The sequence below is a fragment of the Oncorhynchus kisutch genome, unplaced genomic scaffold (genome assembly GCF_002021735.2).
Source record: "Oncorhynchus kisutch isolate 150728-3 unplaced genomic scaffold, Okis_V2 scaffold904, whole genome shotgun sequence".
In the NCBI taxonomy this organism is placed as follows: Eukaryota; Metazoa; Chordata; class Actinopteri; order Salmoniformes; family Salmonidae; genus Oncorhynchus; species Oncorhynchus kisutch.
Window position 1 is genome coordinate 12,475 of NW_022262849.1, and position 21,677 is coordinate 34,151.

Consider the following 21,677-nt stretch of genomic DNA (forward strand, 5'->3'; position numbering starts at 1 on the left):
TTTACTACATTTAACAATGTCATTATAATTTGCGAAATGTTGTGTATTTCTATCATTCAGACTTGGCAAAAATGCTAGTGCTCGAGATGTTGTAGCTTGCTAGCTAACATTAACTTTAGTAACTGTTGCTAAGCAATCAACTTTTGCTACCTAGCTAGCTAATATTAGCAATCTTGCTATTTTTTTAAATGTCCTAACAATAGTTTATTTTATATTCCAATGTTCCTCATTTTAGAAACAACTGTCCTGGATGAGGTCCAGTTGGATGTGCCATTGGATGATGTGCTAGATGTTCCACAGCTGCCAGTCCTCCTTGATGTCCAGAATGCTGCTATCATCCTTGAGGATGTGCCAGATGTGCAGACTATCCTTGAGGTACAATTTTCTGAAAGTTTGGGGTTTTATGTTTGAAAAATATCCCAGATATTCAAGTTGTATCTCTTTAACATGAAACAAAACTCTTGTCTGCTTTCTGCTTTAGGAGGCCACTGTTATTTGGCAGTTGATTCCGATTAGGTTCAGCCCCCAGTACTGTGGGCCTGTTGTGATCAGGGTAAGAGACCCCCCCCCCCCCCCCCACACACACACACACACACACACACACACAGTCACCACATCACTGTTACAATGTTTACTGTTTCCAACATGAATGTATTGTAATGTGCAGAACAATGCCGGTCCGGTGGTTAAAGCTTGGAGAACTTTCCAGTTCATCAGCCCCATCATCACCTACATGCGTGGGGGATCCCAGGTATGTGTCTTTGTAACAACCTAATCATAATCTATATTGTCAGTCATTTGATCTTGATGGAAATGTGTCACAGCAATTGCCGAAGTGGTTTTGTTGATGTTGTCTTGTTGTTTATCTCAACAGCAGGTGGTGGTGAGGATGCACCACGTGAGTAGGGTGAGAGGCCTGGAGACTCAACTGGTGTGGGCCATCTCCAAGGAGACAGCCAGGCTTAGTCCAGAGGGCATCCCCTACTGTGCCACCAAAGTGCAGTCCATCACTTGGATCCAGGTAAGATGTAAATACTACTGAAACAGTAGTAGATTAGGCTTTTCTTCACTTATTCCATTTGGCCTTAATATGTATTCTCTCTTTGTCAGCGTGTGGCTGGCAGGGTGACCCACTATGCGTCTCACCTCCGCCACGAGACGTCTGTGGACGTGACGCTTGGCTGCTACCAGGTAAATAAACGATTTCTTATGTATATAGACTAGACATTACTGGGCATTTTTGCATTCGATTTGGTGTGTTTTCTAATAACGTGTGTGTGTGTGGTAAACCGGTGTGCTGTGTGTGTTTTGAGCAGCAGACTGATGTCTCAGTGGTGTACGCCACTCTCCACATGGGGCTGGACGGGCTTCTCTCCTCTTCAGCGTGGTCGGAGGCTGCCTCCTTCTCTACTCCCACCACTCAGCAGTTCACTGACCCAGAGCCTGAGGGCCACAACTGCTATGAGGTCAGACGTTACACACACATACTATTGACTAGGAGCATTAAGATCCTTCCATTGACCGATTGTTTGTTATGTCATTGCACTGGTCACTGATTTTGAATGCTTGTTTTGTTGTCGTAGGGCTGGGAGGAGGACCTGCTGCCTGAGGAGAGGGAGGTTCCTCTGCTAAAGTGAGTTCCTCTAAATGTCTGTGTAGTCTGAGCTTGTCAAATGCTGAAGGATAGTGGTCATAATGCTGTTATCCCCCATTGACTAATGGTTGACATGCTTCATTCCCTCCCTTTCACAGCCTCTACCTTACCACCAAGAGAGTGGAGGACATCGCCCTGAGGCTCGTCTCCTTGCGCCAGGCCTTCACTGTGAGTGGACCCACTGTTCTTTTTGTCTCTGTGACTTCTTGTTCTGTCTCCAAGAGGAAGAGGTCTCACCCTAACTCTTCCCTCTTCCCTAGACCCTGCTTGGTTCCACCCTGAGCAGGAACCATCTGTTTGTGGCGGGAAAGGTCCTCCTGGGCGGCCTTGTTCAGGCCAACCACATGGTAACTCACTAACTCATTCTCTTTCAAGGGAAAGAGAGCGTCCCTGAGGGGAAATGTGTTCTGTTCACTAAGATGCTCTTTTCTTTGTCATAGGACGAGGCCAAATTCATCCGTACCTATAATGACTTTGTGGACTACCTGAGTGACCCCTCCAAGCGGAATGACATTGAGAGGGAGCTGGCTGAGGCAAAGGTGAGTTCATTAACTCTTTCAAGTCTCACTGAGTTCTTCCACATGCATGTCTTTTATACATCACAGTAGCTGATATTTATGAAATCATTCCTATTTTCTCCAAACGTGTTTTCTTGTCCTAGATCCATCATGTGAACATGATAGATGTCCTCTTTGAGCTGGTGCTGTTTGGGATGATGACAGCTCAGAAGTCCCTGATGGTGGTAACTAGCATCTCACTGGAACATGTTTTGATATCGCTCTATTAGCAGTTTCACTTAAATTCCTCATCTCTTCTCTTATCTTTTCTCCTCCTTTGTTTCCTTTAGCACCCTGGTGGGTTTGTGGAGCGTCTGTATGCTCTCCTGTACTCCTTCCTGCCCACTGCTGCCAACATGGAGCCAGAGGCTGATAGAATCCTACTGCTGCTCAATGTAAGAGTCAAGAGGTTACTTCCTGTTTACTTCCATATTCTTAGTGTACTTCCTTTTGACTTCCTTATTCATGGTTAACCAGGTTTCAATGCCATTTTAGGGGGAGTATTTCTAATTGTCTCTCTCCTCTTGATAAGCTAGTAACTCAGAGCCATTTTCTATGTGTTGTGTGGTGTTCTCTTCAGAGCGGACTGATGGCTCTGCTAGATGACATGTTTGGCCAGCAGCTGGCCTGGTATTTTAACTCCGAGTCTCTGGTCACTGAGCTCTCCAGCCTCCTGGAGTACCACTTGGAGAACCTCATGGCCAGCATGTAGTCCTACTGCAGGGACCATACTCCTTTCTCCTTCTCTCTCTCTTTTGAAGGAATTGAGGACTTGAAGTGCTTTGTTGAACCCTGATTAGTTAACACCCATTAATTTAATGTATTCTCTTGTTTTCTCTCCCCACAGGATTATTGTGACACTTTGCCACCCAACAGGGATCTAGACACCAATGCACTACATTACTTTGCACTGAATTTGACATTTTAAAATAAAATAAGTTGTAGTTCAAAAACATTTTTGTTTCTGTCTTTTCATCTATTTGATTTATGACCATTTACTCTTCCTGGAGGTATAACTTCTCACTATCCCTACATTAACAGTCTGCCATTGTAGACTCCGGTAACTTCGGTATCTTAGTTTTTTTATATTTGCCATTAATGTCTGAACCATTTCCCGTCTTTCCCACTGAAACCGTAATGTTAGCGTTCATGTGAGAGGGTGTAGTAGTGCATACTGACCACTAGTTGGATCATAGTGTGGATGGTGGAGTTTATGCAGGAACACAGAGGGTAGAGGCATTCTCCATCACAGTAGAAGGCAGAGTAACCCGTAGGAGCCAAAACCCAGTCCTAATGGAGAGAAATACCATAGAAATCGAATGACAAGATTAGATGAATGACTAGAACAGACTCTTTCTATGATAAAGAATGCAATGAACATACTCTACAATGCACATTCTACACAAATGCCTTGCTTCCCTAGAATACTAACTGTCTGTTACAGCAAATAAGGTGGTACAATGTTAGCTCATGATTATCTATTCAGTACAATGAGCAGTTAAGAGAGATGGAATCTCACCTTCTAGCCTTGTTCACTGAATCTCACAGATAATTCATGTCTCCTACAAGCATGACGCCCACTGATGATATGGCTGTGATCTGAAAGGGACCAAAAAATATGTTATGAACCAGGAAAGACTAATGTACACTTTGGATGCATTGGGTTTGAAATGAAATGTAAACGTAACTTAAGTCATTTTGTAATTTGCATGAACTATCCCTTTAAACTGTGTATAAAATAAGTTGAACTACAAGATGAAAAACCAGTGTTGTCCCCTGACCTTGTATGTATACTGGGCAAGGGCAGATCGTATTTGGGCTTCTTATGGGGTTTGGGTTTCAGGGCGACAGGGGGACTGGTTGGCCCTGAAGAAGTTGGTTAGATGAGTACTTGAAGGCTTATATCTATATTTTGGAATATTGGATTTTAATTTCGGGAGGCTTTCATCATGGAAAAGGGACCAGACCACTTTTTTTGTTAGTTAACCTAAACGAATCACCACCCTCTATAGAATAACAACAGTGACAACAGTTGACTGCTATTTAAGTAATAATTTGACTGTCAAATCCATTTATTGGTGTGTGGCCATTGACTTTTATGGAGAGGCCGCCCCACATTTTCTGTGCCATTTCCTGGGCATTTCATTAACTCCACGTTCTAAGTTCTGCACATCCCAGCGCTTGGAAAAATCAATGGTACAAGACCTAAGATATTGATCTTTTAGGAGGTGCGTAATGGGCTGCAGGGAAGTCAGGCGTAGGAGAGCAGAACTGGGTTATAACCGGAGCAGTTTAATGAGGAGAAAACCAACAGCACCCAGAACAACAAAATATGGGTTGAAATAACCCATCGCAAACCAGTCTGAAGTGCACATACACTTTACAACAAACAATTCCACACACAGACATGGGGGGGAACAGAGGGTTATATACACGTCAAGCAATGAGGAAATGTAAACCAGGTGTGTGGGAAAACAAGACAAAACAAATGGAAAATGAAAGGTGGATCGGCGATTGCTAGAAGACCGGTGAAGTCTACCGCCGAACGATGCCTGAACAAGGAAAGGAACCGACTTCGGGGGAAGTCGTGACAGTACCCCCCCCCCCCCCCCCCCCCCTTGACGCGGGGCTCCAGCAGCGCACCAACACCAACCTTGGGGACCACCCAGAGGGCGAGGTGCAGGGCGATCCGAACGGAGACAGTGGAAATCCTGCAGAATTTAATTGTCCAACACGTCCTCCACCAGAACCCAGCATGCCTCCTATGGACCGTGCCCCTTCCACTCCACAAGTTACTGAAGGCCCCTCGCCCGATGCCTCGAATCCTCGATGTCCAGAGGGGGCAGAGGAACCTCCCGCACCTCAGACTCCTGGAGCGGACCAGCCACCACCAGCCTGAAGTGACACACATGATTGAGGGGTTAATACGGTAATCGGGTGGGAGCTGTAACCTGTAACACACCTCGTTCAGTCTCCTCAGGACATTAAATGGCCCCACAAACCGCGGACCCAGCTTTCGGTAGGGCAGGCAGAGGGGCAGGTTTCGGGTCGAGAGCCACACCCAGTCTAGTAATGAGGGAATGTAAACCAGGTGTGTGTACAATCAAGACAAAACAAATGGAAAAAGAAACGTAGATCGGTGGTAGCTAGAAAGCTTGTGACAATGACCGCTGAACGCGGAATCTGAGAGCCAGATTCATCATAACGCTTCATGGTTTTTGCGACTGCACTACAAGAATCTTTCAAAGTTCTTGAAATGTTCCTTATTGACTGACCTTCATGTCTTAAGTAACGATGGACTGTTGTTTCTCTTTGCTTATTTGAGACTTGGTCTTTTACCAAATAGGGATATCTTCTGTAAACCATCCCTTCCTTGTCTCAACACAACCTATTGGCCCAAACGCTTTAAGAAGGAAAGAAATTCCACAAATTAACTTTTAAGAAGGTACACCTGTTAATTGAAATGCATTCCAGGTGACTAGCTCATGAACAGGTTTGAGAGAATGCCAAAAGTGTGCAAAGTGGTCAAGGAGAAGGATGGCTACTTTTTTGCTTACTACATGATTCCAATTGTGCTCTTTCATAGTTTTGATGTCTTCACTATTATTCTAAAATGTAAAAAATTGTAAAAAGAAAGAAAAACCCTTAAATGAGTAGGTGTGTCCAGACTTTTCTGATTTAAACAAAGCAATCTGATCATGCTCCAGTAAAATACACGCTACAGGGAATGCAAAAAAATGGCTTCTGCAAAGCACATATACATTGTCCAATCAACATCCACACATTGATTTCATTCTTCGGGTCTTTAGTTAAACACAAACACATTTGGAATAAAATGCTCTTTCAGTGTTTTGTTGCAGGTTGTGCAATGTTCAGAAGTGTGTGAGAAATTAGCATCAATGTGTGTGTTTGTGTGTGGGGTCAAGTTTGGACGGTCGTACATATGCAAATAGCCTTGTTTGTATATTTCAGGACCATGGACAGCAGTAATATTGGCATAGCGATTTCTGTCATTCAGCACCACATGACAGTAGACAGCGGCCATCTCATGTGAAGTTGGCACTGGGGAAATCCCATGTAATGAGAAACGAGGCCAAGGAGGAAAAAAGACTGAAGGAGAAGACTCCCACAAGAACTCTATGCTAAACTGTTCTGCCACATTCATTTCAAATGTTACATCTTTCGATTTGTAAATGATAGGGAATACATCTACAAATAATTGAAACTGACCACTCAAACTACACTGTAGAGCTTTAGCGTGTCTGTGCATTATTTATACACAAAAGCCCTTTTACCAAATTCAGTTCGGACATTTGGAACAGTTAGCAGGATAAAGTCCAGCGAACGAAGAGAGTACCCACCACATTTCTGAACAATAAAAATGCCCAAATAAAAAGGTAGTAAACCCAAGCTGGCTTTGTAAATAAAAGTATACCAGTGACTGAGCCTACAAGTTACTAGAGAAGGCCAGCCAACCCTGGTATACAAAGTGTAGTGGTGCGTAAGGGTTTTGCAGTTTAAAATAAATCTCAAAGTGCCATGGTAAAGGGTGTCAATTGATCTCAAACACTGAGCGGAAGCATTCATATATAAAATATCCCCATAGTCTAGTAAAGGCATAAATGTAGATGATACTAGCCTCCTTCTGGATTCAAAAGATAAACAGGCCTTATTCCTAAAATAAAATCCCAATTTCAGCTTCAATTATTTTGTAAGTTGTTGAATATGCAATTTAAGAGAGGCCGTCATCAATTAAAATTGCAAGATATTTATATGAGGTTACAACCTCAATCTCTTTGCCCTGACAGGTGGTAATAGGTGAAAGATTTAGAGGTCTACTTCTTGCATTAGAAAACACCATTTGTTTAGTTTTGTCAGTATTGAGGATAAGCTTCCATTGACACAAGGTATGTTGAACAGTATAAAAAGCAGTTTGCAAGTTCTGGAAAGCTTTTGTAAGAGACGAGGCACAACAGTAAATAACAGTATCATCAGCATAAAAATGAAGTTGCGCATTTTGGACATTTTTTGTCTAAATCATTTATATAAATAGTGAATAAGAGAGGACCAAGTACAGAGCCTTGGGGCACACCATTAAAGACAGACTATTTAACAGACATAAGCCCATCAAATTGAGTGCACTGAGTTCTATCAGACAGATAGTTAGCAAACCATGCAACTGCATGCTCTGAAAGACCTACACTCGACAATCCCTGCCTTAGTATAGCATGATCAACTGTATCAAAAGCCTTACAGAAATCAATAAAAAGTGAGACACAGTGCTGTTTTTTGTCAAGGGCTTCAGTGATATCATTTACAACCTTCATGGCTGCTGTAATTGTGCTATGCTTCTTCCTGAAGCCCGATTGGTACATTAATAAAATAGAGTTAGTAAATAAAAACTCATTTAGCTGTTCACTCACAAGGGGTTCAAGTATTTTCCCCAGGGGTGACAGCTTTGAGATTGGCTTATAATTATTTAAAATAGTTGGATCTCCCCCTTTTAAAAGTGGTAGGACAAATGCTGATTTCCAGATCTTTGGAATTTCATTACATTCCAGGGTTAGATTGAACAGATATGTAAGTGGTTCAGCTATGAAATCAGCTGCCAAATTTAAAAAGCAGGGATCCAAAAGATCAGGACCTGCAGGCTTTCTCTGATCTAAGGATTTCTGGGGTTTATGTACCACCTGCACTGAGAATGGCAAAAAGCTCAAAGTTTGACCAGCTCTCACTGGTTCATCCACACAGGGTTGTACAGAGACAGAGGACACTGAATCAAACAGCCTACCAGATGATACAAAGTAACTCATTGAAACAATTCAGCATTTCAGTTTTGTCATATTCAGCAACTTAGTCCTTCAAAACACATGACGGTAATTCATTAACATTACTGTTACCAGACATAGACTTAATAGCCTTCCAAAACTTTCTAGGGTCTGTAACGATTGTCGTCGGGAGAAGGAGAAGAGGACCGCGTGGTCATAGAGACAGTAGATCTAGCTGGCCTGACATAATATAATAGACACAGTTGATCTAGCTGGTCTGTCATAATATAATAGAGACAGTATATCCACCTGGTCTGTCATAATATAATAGAGACAGTAGATCTAGCTGATCTGTCATAATACAATAGAGACAGTAGATCTAGCTCGTCTGTCATAATATAATAGAGACAGTAGATCAAGCAGGTCTGTCATAATACAATAAAGACAGTAGATCTAGCTGGTCTGTCATAATATAATAGAGACATTAGATTTAGCTGGTCTGTCATAATACAATAAAGACAGAAGATCTAGCTGGTCTGTCATAATATAATAGACACAGTTGATCTAGCTGGTCTGTCATAATATAATAGAGACAGTATATCCACCTGGTCTGTCATAATATAATAGAGACAGTAGATCTAGCTGATCTGTCATAATATAATAGAGACAGTAGATCTAGCTGGTCTGTCATAATATAATAGAGACAGTTCATCCACACAGGGTTGTACAGAGACAGAGGACACTGAATCAAACAGCCTACCAGATGATACAAAGTAACTCATTGAAACAATTCAGCATTTCAGTTTTGTCATATTCAGCAACAGAGTCCTTCAAAACACATGACGGTAATTCATTAACATTACTGTTACCAGACATAGACTTAATAGCCTTCCAAAACTTTCTAGGGTCTGTAACGATTGTCGTCGGCAGAAGGAGAAGAGGACCGCGTGGTAAGTATTCATAATACTTTTAATAAATACGAATACTTGAACAAAACAACAACACAACAAATGAACAGTTCTGCAAGGTACAATACACACAAAACAACTACCCACAACCCATAGTGGGAAAACAGGCTGCATAAGTATGGTTCTCAATCAGAGACAACAATTGACAGCTGCCTCTGATTGGGAACCATACCAGGCCAAACACATAGAAATCTAACACACAGAACAAAACATAGAATGCCCACCCCAACTCACGCCCTGACCAAACTAAAATAGAGACATAAAAAAATTAACTAAGGTCAGGACATGACAAGTACCAATCAAGATCATTTCACTGTAAAGAAGTTTAGACATAAGGTGTGTCAAAGAAGAAAATGCATCATCGAGAATACAGGGGGGTCTATAACAGCCAATCACAGTTATAGAGAGTTATAGAGAGACCCTTTGAAACGTCAATATTCAAAGCAAGAAATTCCAAATGTTTACATATAGTTTCAGACTTTGCCACACTTACAGGGAATTGTAGTATTTACATATATAGCCACACCCCCACCTTTCTTAAAACGATCAGTGCGATCAACATTGTAACCACAAAAACAGACTTGCTGAGCCAGGTTTCAGAAAACACAATTACATCAGCATCAGTTGATTTAGCCCAAATCCTAACCCCATCAATTTTTGACAACAGGCTGCGTACATTTAAATGAAAAATACCAAAACCAGATCTTGATTTAAAATCAGAGGGGGTTTGGAGACATTGTATATCAGGGCCAGGGTTAGGTTGCACGTTACCTGATATCAACAAAAGAAGAATAACTAGGCACCTCGGTTTAATAACATTGTACAGCTTCTCTTTTTTAAGAGACCTACCGCAAGCGAATTCTACAAGTGAGTTTCCAGACAATACAAAACAGTCATTTAAAACCATTAGACCTTGGTAGTGACACAAATTTGTACTGTTCACATCATGCCACAAATTCATCGGCACTTGGACGAGTGGACCGAGTGAAAAAGAGCGAGTTCCTGCAGACAAAATGTCTAATGGACGGGAGAGCACATTGTCAGATGTCCTCACCCAGCAGCAATGTTCGTTTTCTCCAGAGTTCAGTAAAGTCAGTGCAAGGTGCAATATACACAAAATGGTAATTTTCTCTGACAAATGTAAAAAAAATAGAGACCAAAGAATGTAAGGGGAGGACAGCTGTATGTATGAGTCTGAATGTGAGTATTTGCGCGTGTGAGTAGATTGGGTGTTGAAGTCGTAGGTACAACTGTAAGCAATTCCGTTCTCAAATGTCTGTTTAATGTGAGAAACAACATGAAAAACACCTGTTAGACCATTACAATGCGGACTGTCATGCATTTTTACTATTACCAACAAGACAACGAAGTGATACGTGTCATGGAGACTTATAACGGAGACTTTCCAAACACCAAAAGTTCCCGCGCTGAGCGATACTGTTTACTACACTATTATGCATACAATCCAAATCATACGTTTATTGTCATTCATACTCTTATTTTTAACCGAATATCTTTGCAAAGGTGTTCCTTGTGTCAATTCAGAGCTTGGAAATATTGTAATAATGTGCTTAAGAGGATAACAGGATAACACAACAACCACATTTTCAATTGACAATCATTGCTTTAAATGGATGTGGTCGATAGATTTGTATAGGTGGAGCAGTGTGATGTTGTTCCCCTAGATTATGCACCAAATTGCACACGAGGACCAATTCAAATAGGCCAGGTCAAGAGGGGATGTTAATAATTTGATAATAATAATAATTCAGTGTATTTTTTTTATTGAATTACAGCTGCATAGCTAATGTTTTTCTTTGGTGTAAAAACACTTTTTCATATCAATATTGTACATACATGTGATTGTATATTTTGGTTTGGTCCATCGCAGGTTATTTGTATTTCCATACCCCCTTATTGTTCTCTTTTGCCTGACCTTCGGCTTGCAAGGTATGTTGTCCTTGGCTCCGAAATTGTTCAATATAAAACCGTGGTAATGTTACACAAGGTACTGTTATGCACCATAAATTTGTTACAATGTGGATAATATAAATTATCCTAATTAAAAGTACACAATGCAGAACGAACCACGCTACATAGGCATATATAAACAATGTATTTAACTTGTAAACCAAGGTTGGATTAGCTGGTCTAAACAACATGCACCCCGATAATTGCGTCATGAATCGGGATGGGCTCCTACATCCTCATATACACATTATGACATAATAAAGAGTTTAATCTTTCACGAAATAAAGACAAAGAAGCATACCCAATTATACAGGTTCTACACGTTCCATTTCTCCATGGCAATAGAATGTAAACATTCTATTTTGCGCCAAACATCCCTACAACTCAATTCTAAGTGCAGCATATTGGACGACTCCACAGTCATTGATCATTCGCGACTTTAAGTCATTCCTGTTATCTCTAGAGCATCCCGTATATCTATAGCGCTGCATTTCTTCCCCATCTTACCATGGATAGGGTTTGGTGCATTCCGGAGTTGACTTATGGCCCCACAAAGGTAATCTTTGGAGAAATTAATTTTAGCATACTGTAAATGCCTGTGCATAATGTGCATAACAGCGCATCATTATTTTCATGATCTTCAAAGGAATTCTGTAGATGCAGCCTTTATTTTCAGACTCTGCAGGCCTGCTGGGAGGAAACATATTACAATAAACAGGTAAGATTCATCCCAAAAAAACATAAACAACAGAAAGAGAGTTGTATTGCAAGACAGTTTAGAGAAGGTGGTCATAAGAGTTCTTAATAATCACTTGCAAATTGTGAGGCATGAGCAGTTGTGAAATGTTGCGAGAGGCCCTTCTGAAAGCACATGATATGGTATTTCGTGGCACGGTCTCACACCTTACCTCATCTTGCAGAAGAAGCTCATGGTCCACTATCTGCTGCTCCAGAGTCAAGGCCAGGTCCCTCCCCATGTCACCACGGAGCACATGAGCAACTGGCTGGTGTCTCAGGGCAAAAAATCTCTTAGGGAGAGGTGAGTACCACGTCAGCACTCACCTTCACTGCCATTCCCTGCCACCAGCAGCACTCCAGGAGATGTGGGTAAAATAAACAACAGAAAAATCAGAAGCCAGGAAAGTTGAATTGCTCTGTGTTTTATTTGAAGGGTGTGGAAGGAAACCCTGGAGGAAGGAAACGACCTCGCTCGGCTGGTAAGAGAATGAGAGTTAGAGACAAACTACAAGTTAGTGAGCTCTTTACTAGCCTTTCAACAACGAGTTAGCACAGCAGAATAGATCTGTTGTGAAATTACACCAATGGGACTTCCTGTTTCATACTGCAGGCCTGGGAAGTAAACACTTGCCTAAAAATGATGAACATAGAGCACGAGGCTTTCTGCAAGCTCCGCCGCTCCATGCACCGCACCCCGCCAGCTGACATGTGAGTTCCATGTACTGCCCTGCATATGACTTGATCCATTTATCTACACATCTGGAACTACGCAGAAACAGACTAAGACAGTGTTTTCTGTGAGCACATTGCACATCGTTTAGCTTTGTCTTCTCCTTTTTGTTGATTTCAGCGATCCTATAGTCCACAGCATCGTGGAGAAAGCTGTGAGAAGCATTCCGGGCGAGCAGTCCAATGAGCCCCGTAGCAACCTGCTCAGCCCATCTCAGGTGGTGGTGGAGGTGGTGCCCAGGCTCCTCCTGGCCCTGTGGCTTCAGCCAGAGGAAGGCCATTCAGAGCACCCAATCCTAATATGCGGGATGGCCGTGGGCATGGTGGCGGCCGTAGTGGAGAAGCTCTCCTGCATGTTAAAGGACCCTTCCCCTCACATCCCTTTCTCCCGGGCTGCTGCTTTTGACTCTGTGCGGTCGATCCTCGGGAGAATCAGTCAGTCCTTCTCCACAGATGACCTGCAGAGCCCTTTTTATATGAGCTCTGTCTGTGGCTTTGTGGCTGACGAGGTGCAGAGCTGCTTCCAGCCCCCTGCAGCCACCCTAACAGTCCCCCCTGTGCTCGCGGTGGCCGTTTCCACCACACTACCAGCTGGCATCCAAGCAGGTGAGTAGAAATGATAGAGAGCACTCTGACAGATGCCTGTTCTGATGACATCTTGGTGCCTTGTAGTAGTAGAGCTCATCAGGATTGTTGTTTTCACCCATAACACAGACCCGGCTTCTTCCCACCTGGAGGTTGAGGACCTCACCCCTAACACAGAGGCAGATCCGGGTTCTTCCCACCTGGAGGATGAGGACATCACCACTAACACAGAGGCAGATCCGGGTTCTTCCCACCTGGAGGTTCAAGACATCACCACTAACACAGAGGCAGATCCGGGTTCTTCCCACCTGAATGTTGTGGACATCACCCCTAATACAGAGGCAGATCCGGCTTCTTCCCACCTGAATGTGGTGGACATCACCCCTAATACAGAGGCAGAGCCCATCTCTTCCCTCTTGGAGGTTGTGGACGTCACACCTGAAGAAAGGACTCTCACGATGGCTGCCTTCGCCACTCTGCCAGCTGACATCCAAGCAGGTGAGTAACACTTAGAGAGCACTCTGACAGGTGTCGTTTGTCATGACATCTTAGCAGAACCTTTCAACTGGCCAGTGTTTAGAAGCTACGGTTTGCATTAGTTTACATTCTGATCCTCTTTTTTCCCTTTCCAGAGGATGTTGCTGTGGTCATCCCGGATGTCACCCCACACGTCACCAAGGATGTGACACTGGATGTTCCATGCAGAGCTAGAAAAGGGGCAGTCCGGCGATTATTTTGCAGACTTTGGAGGGCAGTGTGCTGCTGCGCCTGCCACAAGGAAGAGGACGAACAATATTAATTATTCATCACACCTGCAGAAAAGGGATTGAACCATAGAGCATTAAATTATTCACATTATAATTGAACTCAATTCTGCTTTTCTTCTGTTTACTACTTAATTTCAGAACTTTTCTATAAACTTTCACTTTGCAAGTGTGGAGTAGGTTGTGTAAATAAGTGGGACACATCCCAATTTTGATGCTTTGAATAATTTACTTTGTACATTTAAAAAAAAACATGTCTTATTTGACAACAAAAAACGGAGGGACCAAATATTTGAATCATCATAGAAAAGGAAAAAGTCCAACTCTTGCTCACTATAGAAAATGCATTGTTTTATTCAAGCAAGGTTAAAAGATTAACGTTTCGGCCTAGTCTTTGACGATATGCAAGTTCTATCTGCCCAGGAAAAGGGTGACCCAGACTAACCCTGGTTCTTGAGGGTTGAAAACAGTGAAAAATGATCATTAAGTAAATGGGACTTTTCAATTCTTGAATAAAAATCTTTAATGAACATGAATTTAAATACAATTGACTTGAGGATTTAGAGCAGGCAAGCTGACTGGCTAGCCCTGAAAGCCCTCTGCCTCTACCTCTGTGTGGTTCATCTCAACCAAGAGCTTGTGTGGGTTGTCTTTCTCTCTGTGGGTGTGAATCACTATGAGCTCTCCCTCTGCCTGCCATTTGGCTGATCAGAAGCCTACTGCTCTTTCTTACTCACATGAACAGGAGGAATGGCCTCTGGGGTAACCTCCTCCTCTATCTAATGCCTCTTCCACCTCCTCTTTCTGACTGTGTTCGACTGAGGTCACTCGTTCTCTCTCCCTGGGTGTTGGATAGTTCCTCCTCCTCTGTGTCTTTGTGATGGTGGAGGGAGTTATCCTGTTCCGGCTCCCTCTAAGGGTGTGCACCGTAATCTCTTTCGGTGTGTTGAGGGGTTCAGTGGTTTTGGAGGGAGTCTGAAGTTCGATCTCTAGTTCTGACCCCTCCTGTCTCAGCCTCCAGTATTTATGCTGCAGTAGTTTATGTGTCGGGGGGCTGGGGCCTTTCTAGGGAGTTTTTCCTAGCCACCGTGCTTCTACACCTGCATTGCTTGCTGTTTGGGGTTTTAGGCTGGGTTTCTGTACAGCACTTTGAGATATCAGCTGATGTACGAAGGGCTATATAAATACATTTGATTTGATTTTGATTTGATTTGAGTGTGGGGTCTGTCAAATCAAATCAAATGTATTTTTATCCGCTGATATCTCAAAGTGCTGTACAGAAACCCAGCCTACAACCCCAAACAGCAAGCAATGCTAGGAAAAACTCCCTAGAAAGCCAAAACCTAGGAAGAAACCTAGAGAGGAGCCATGCTATGATCGCTGGTAATGATGATGTTTAAATAATTGTTGCTGAACTATCATTGACACAGGCACAGTGACAAAACAGCCAGGAATCCAGGCTCAGTAACAACCATACTGAATATTCCCACAAGAGGGAGCCCCGGCACAAGCCCATGTGTGTTTTGGTCTAGCTCTCCCTCATATTCCACTGATCAAAACTTTTGTTTTTATCAACCCACCAACCAACCAATCAGATGTCATATTTACCCGTTGTAGGACACGGTCAGACCAGCCACCTGAACGTTGTCACACTTAGTGCCAGACTGCAGAGGGAGGAGGAGGTAGGCCATGAAGGAGGTGACGAAAGACAGCTGGGCTCCAGACACAAAGCCAAGCTTATACCTCTTCATCAGTAGACCTCCCAGGAATATCCCCACTGCACCCACAGGCAGGTTCAACTCACCTGGAAAAGTTATACTCACACGTCTTTAGTGCTACCAGTGTGCTGGAGTTTCATTTCCACTCATGTTCAACAAACCTACAGGGGATGAGAGAGAACAAAAAAAGTGTATTTAATGCCATTCAACATCAGTGCTGACAGGAGGGAACATTTCAGTTGGAGCATGTCCAGGTTTCTATGGCTTCGTTGAGACAGGCAGCCCAATTCAGTCATTGTTTTGAGTAATTGTTGTAACTTTAATGTGTTCATGTTTAAGTTAATTCATTGAGCTGTAATTAAAGATATTTCTTTACAGTTATTTACATATGTAATTGTATTGGTTAGTATTGAATTACGCTTTTGACTGCAAGTTCCAGAATGCCTTGCGACAGGAATGAGAGCGAGAACGCGCCAGTTATGTGCAGGTGCAAAGTGATTAAGCTGACCTTTCCGCTAGCATCTTACCTGCATTGCTCTGTAGAATCTAAAATTCTTAAATGTAACGTGAACAAGTAATATTACTAAAAGAAGCGTACATATCAACCCCGACGTCCCGAGTCATTACTTTGAAGACAGTTATTCTAAAAGTAATTGCTCTTTTGACCAATCAGATATGCTCTGAAAAAGATCTGACGCGAAAATATCTAACGTGATAATTTCCCATCATTATTGAACAGGCTAATGGGTCTCCAGTTGTCTATATAAAGAGTATCCTTATTAAGTTTGGGAATCAAAGTAATTACACCTTGTTTTAAGGATGCCAGGAACTCCCCATTTTCTATTGATTCTTGAAACATAGCAAGAATGAAAGGAATCAATTTATCATTGAATGCTTTATAAAACCTGCTTTTAAACCATCATTTCCAGGGGACCTATTGTCCTTAAGGCTTTTAATACAGTATTTTATCTCAATTTCAGATAACTCATCATCACAAAAATCCCTGAAATCATTATCTATCTTAGCAATGTTTGCAACACGTCATGCTCTTATCAACTGAGCTACGAAGGAGCACGTCGACGTCACTAGAATGATGACAAGCAATTTTAAGGGATTCTAAAGGGAATCAGAATTCCAAACTAATTTCTATGGCAACACAGTTGTCAATTTTGTAAACAATCATTTTCGAACGTGTGTTGCCAAGAGACATCTAACCGACGTTCTATGGAACGTTTTCTGTGCGAAAACAACAACTTTGCTGCTGACAACAAACTTGTTTGATTTTTGAGACCTGAGAACAATCGACTGGAAAATGCCTGGGTGCTTTTCAAGACTGGCGGAGAGAGTGCGTGGACGTCGGCGGCCTACTGCGTCGACAGGTTGTTCAAATTCATTTGTGGCTTGTTTTTCTTGTCTTTTTCTGTTTTGCAGGGTTCGTGATCGTCGACAGGTGGACAGCGACAGCGACTTCGAAGAGGGTATGTGGAGTTTACAACTCTTCTTTGACTACATTTAACAATGCCATTATAATTTGCGAAATGTTGTGTATTTCTATCATTCAGACATGGCAAAAATGCTTGTGCTCGAGATGTTGTAGCTTGCTAGCTAACATGAACTTTAGTAACTGTTGCTAAGCAATCAACTTTTGCTACCTAGCTAGCTAACATTAGCAATATTGCTATTTTTTTTATGTCCTAACAATAGTTTATTTTATATTCCAATGTTCCTCATTTTAGAAACAACTGTCCTGGATGAGGTCCAGTTGGATGTGCCATTGGATGATGTGCCAGATGTTCCACAGCTGCCAGTCCTCCTTGATGTCCAGAATGCTGCTATCATCCTTGAGGATGTGCCAGATGTGCAGACTATCCTTGAGGTACAATTTTCTGAAAGTTTGGGGTTTTATGTTTGAAAAATATCCCAGATATTCAAGTTGTGTCTCTTTAACATGAAACAAATCTCTTGTCTGCTTTCTGCTTTAGGAGGCCACTGGCATTTGGCAGTTGATTCCGATTAGGTTCAGCCCCCAGTACTGTGGGCCTGTTGTGATCAGGGTAAGAGACCCCCCCCCCCCCCCACACACACACAGTCACCACTTCACTGTTACAATGTTTACTGTTTCCAACATGAATGTATTGTAATGTGCAGAACAATGCCGGTCCGGTGGTTAAAGCTTGGAGAACTTTCCAGTTCATCAGCCCCATCATCACCTACATGTGTGGGGGATCCCAGGTATGTGTCTTTGTAACAACCTAATCATAATCTATATTGTCAGTCATTTGATCTTGATGGAAATGTGTCACAGCAATTGCCGAAGTGGTTTTGTTGATGTTGTCTTGTTGTTTATCTCAACAGCAGGTGGTGGTGAGGATGCACCACGTGAGTAGGGTGAGAGGCCTGGAGACTCAACTGGTGTGGGCCATCTCCAAGGAGACAGCCAGGCTTAGTCCAGAGGGCATCCCCTACTGTGCCACCAAAGTGCAGTCCATCACTTGGATCCAGGTAAGACGTAAATACTACTGAAACAGTAGTAGATTAGGCTTTTCTTCACTTATTCCATTTGGCCTTAATATGTATTCTCTCTTTGTCAGCGTGTGGCTGGCAGGGTGACCCACTATGCGTCTCACCTCCGCCACGAGACGTCTGTGGACGTGACGCTTGGCTGCTACCAGGTAAATAAACGATTTCCTATGTATATAGACTAGACATTACTGGGCATTTTTGCATTCGATTTGGTGTGTTTTCTAATAACGTGTGTGTGTGTGGTAAACCGGTGTGCTGTGTGTGTTTTGAGCAGCAGACTGATGTCTCAGTGGTGTACGCCACTCTCCACATGGGGCTGGACGGGCTTCTATCCTCTTCAGCGTGGTCGGAGGCTGCCTCCTTCTCTACTCCCACCACTCAGCAGTTCACTGACCCAGAGCCTGAGGGCCACAACTGCTATGAGGTCAGACGTTACACACACATACTATTGACTAGGAGCATTAAGATCCTTCCATTGACCGATTGTTTGTTATGTCATTGCACTGGTCACTGATTTTGAATGCTTGTTTTGTTGTCGTAGGGCTGGGAGGAGGACCTGCTGCCTGAGGAGAGGGAGGTTCCTCTGCTAAAGTGAGTTCCTCTAAATGTCTGTGTAGTCTGAGCTTGTCAAATGCTGAAGGATAGTGGTCATAATGCTGTTATCCCCCATTGACTCTAATGATTGACATGCTTCATTCCCTCCCTTTCACAGCCTCTACCTTACCACCAAGAGAGTGGAGGACATCGCCCTGAGGCTCGTCTCCTTGCGCCAGGCCTTCACTGTGCGTGGACCCACTGTTCTTTTTGTCTCTGTGACTTCTTGTTCTGTCTCCAAGAGGAAGATGTCTCACCCTAACTCTTCCCTCTTCCCTAGACCCTGCTTGGTTCCACCCTGAGCAAGAACCATCTGTTTGTGGCGGGAAAGGTCCTCCTGGGCGGCCTTGTTCAGGCCAACCACATGGTAACTCACTAACTCATTCTCTTTCAAGGGAAAGAGAGCGTCCCTGAGGGGAAATGTGTTCTGTTCACTAAGATGCTCTTTTCTTTGTCATAGGACGAGGCCAAATTCATCCGTACCTATAATGACTTTGTGGACTACCTGAGTGACCCCTCCAAGCGGAATGACATTGAGAGGGAGCTGGCTGAGGCAAAGGTGAGTTCATTAACTCTTTCAAGTCTCACTGAGTTCTTCCACATGCATGTCTTTTATACATCACAGTAGCTGATATTTATGAAATCATTCCTATTTTCTCCAAACGTGTTTTCTTGTCCTAGATACATCATGTGAACATGATAGATGTCCTCTTTGAGCTGGTGCTGTTTGGGTTGATGACAGCTCAGAAGTCCCTGATGGTGGTAAGTAGCATCTCACTGAAACATGTTTTGATATCGCTCTATTAGCAGTTTCACTTAAATTCCTCATCTCTTCTCTCCTCTTTTCTCCTCCTTTGTTTCCTTTAGCACCCTGGTGGGTTCGTGGAGCGTCTGTACGCTCTCCTGTACTCCTTCCTGCCCACTGCTGCCAACATGGAGCCAGAGGCTGACAGATACCTGCTGCTGCTCAATGTAAGAGTCAAGAGGTTACTTCCTGTTTACTTCCATATTCTTAGTGTACTTCCTTTTGACTTCCTTATTCATGGTTAACCAGGTTTCAATGCCATTTTAGGGGGAGTATTTCTAATTGTCTCTCTCCTCTTGATAAGCTAGTAACTCAGAGCCATTTTCTATGTGTTGTGTGGTGTTCTCTTCAGGGCGGACTGATGGCTCTGCTAGATGACATGTTTGGCCAGCAGCTGGCCTGGTATTTTAACTCCGAGTCTCTGGTCACTGAGCTCTCCAGCCTCCTGGAGTACCACTTGGAGAACCTCATGGCCAGCATGTAGTCCTACTGCAGGGACCATACTCCTTTCTCCTTCTCTCTCTCTTTTGAAGGAATTGAGGACTTGAAGTGCTTTGTTGAACTCTGATTAGTTAACACCCATGAATTTAATGTATTCTCTTGTTTTCTCTCCCCACAGGATTCTTGTGACACTTTGCCTCCCAACAGGGCTGTAGACACCAATGCACTACATTACTTTGCACTGAATTTGACATTTTTAAAATAAAATAAGTTGTAGTTCAAAAACATTTTTGTTTCTGTCTTTTCATCTATTTGATTTTATGACCATTTCCTCTTCCTGGAGGTATAATGCATATATTAGAATATTACATGAACAATTATACTTTATCTGCATATGGAAATAAAAAACTATGTTTAGATGATTTACAGATACTACAGGCCCACACTTATATGGTTTTGTACAGTGGTTTGTGATATTGGGGCGGCAGGGTAGCCTAGTGGTTAGAGTGTTGGACTAGTAACCCGGAAGGTTGCATGTTCAAACCCCCAAGCTGACAAGGTACACATCTGTAGTTCTGCCCCTGAACAGGCAGTTAACCCACTGTTCCTTGGCCATCATTGAAAATAAGAATTTATTCTTAACTGACTTGACTAGTTAAATAAGAAAATACTGTACTATTTAAAAACATGTAGGATGACATACACTGAGTCCACTATAGACTAGGAACATCTTCCTAATATTGAGTTGCACACTCTTTTCCCCTCAGAACAGCCTCATTTCCTCTGGGCATGGACTCGACAAGCTGCCCTAAGCGTTCCACAAGGATGCTGGCCCATGTTGTGTCAAGTTGGCTGGACGTCCTTTGGGTGGTGGACCATTCTTGATACACATGGGAAACTGTTGAGCATGAAAAAAAACAGCAGTGTTGCAGTTCTTGACACACTTAACCCGGTGCGCCTGGCACCCTACTACCATACCCCGTTCAAAGACAGTTAAATATTTTCTCTTGCTGAATCACCCTCTGAATGACACACACAATCCATGTCTCAATTCTCTCAAGGTTTTAAAATCTTTCTTTAACTCCCCTTCATCCACACTGATTGAAGTAGATTCAACAAGTGACATCAATAAGGGGTCATAGCTTTAACTTGGTCAGTCTATGTCATGGAAAGAGCAGGTGTCCTCAATGTTTTGTATTATCAGTGTGTGTAGTAACCTGGTACAGTATAAAGTATACCACTAGAGGGGATTGCTTCAGTCTTGAATGTTACTTCTCACTATCCCTACATTAAAAGTCTGCCATTGTAGACTTCGGTATCTTAGTTTTTTATATTTGCCATTAATGTCTGAACCATTTCCCGTCTTTCCCACTGAAACCGTAATGTTAGCGTTCATGTGAGAGAGGGTGTAGTAGTGCATACTGACCACTAGTTGGATCATAGTGTGGGTGGTGGAGTTTATGCAGGAACACAGAGGGTAGAGGCATTCTCCATCACAGTAGAAGGCAGAGTAACCCGTAGGAGCCAATACCCAGTCCTAATGGAGAGAAATACCATAGAAATCGAATGACAAGATTAGATGAATGACTAGAACAGGCTCTTTCTATGAGAAATACATGATAAAGAATGCAAAGAACATACTCTACAATGCACATTCTACACAAATGCCTTGCTTCCCTAGAATACTAACTGTCTGTTACAGAAAATAAGGTGGTACAATGTTAGCTCATAATTATCTATTCAGTACAATGAGCAGTTAAGAGAGATGGAATCTCACCTTCTAGCCTTGTTCACTGAATCTCACAGATAATTCATGTCTCCTACAAGCCTGACGCCCACTGATGATATGGCTGTGATCTGAA

General features: G+C 42.7%; 1 protein-coding gene across 4 annotated transcripts; it reads left to right on the forward strand.

Moving 5' to 3' along the window:
- The first annotated feature begins 16,382 nt into the window (after positions 1-16,382).
- Positions 16,383-20,099, forward strand: LOC116363037 (uncharacterized). 4 transcript variants are annotated; one of them, XM_031816953.1, is made up of 14 exons: positions 16,390-16,930; positions 17,189-17,328; positions 17,435-17,506; positions 17,601-17,684; positions 17,808-17,954; positions 18,044-18,124; positions 18,250-18,399; positions 18,517-18,566; positions 18,688-18,757; positions 18,850-18,936; positions 19,030-19,128; positions 19,251-19,331; positions 19,437-19,541; positions 19,994-20,099. In XM_031816953.1, exons 1-14 carry the CDS (start codon positions 16,765-16,767, stop codon positions 20,078-20,080), a joined length of 1,419 nt encoding a protein of 472 aa, XP_031672813.1. In that variant the 5' UTR covers positions 16,390-16,764; the 3' UTR covers positions 20,081-20,099. The 4 variants fall into 4 exon arrangements, with proteins under 4 accessions (XP_031672814.1, XP_031672815.1, XP_031672813.1 ...); XM_031816952.1 differs by lacking the exon at positions 19,994-20,099 and adding an exon at positions 19,727-19,872; XM_031816954.1 differs by lacking the exons at positions 17,435-17,506; positions 19,994-20,099 and adding an exon at positions 19,727-19,872 and having other exon boundaries at positions 16,383-16,930.
- The last annotated feature ends 1,578 nt before the right edge of the window (positions 20,100-21,677 follow it).

Bases quoted from the DNA above. Each gene is read 5' to 3' on its own strand.
- LOC116363037 (XM_031816952.1), top strand. From the start codon at position 16,765: ATGCCTGGGTGCTTTTCAAGACTGGCGGAGAGAGTGCGTGGACGTCGG. The intron at 17,329-17,434 runs GTACAATTTTCT...TTTCTGCTTTAG, and splicing joins ATGTGCAGACTATCCTTGAG to GAGGCCACTGGCATTTGGCA. The intron at 18,400-18,516 runs GTCAGACGTTAC...TTGTTGTCGTAG, and splicing joins AGGGCCACAACTGCTATGAG to GGCTGGGAGGAGGACCTGCT.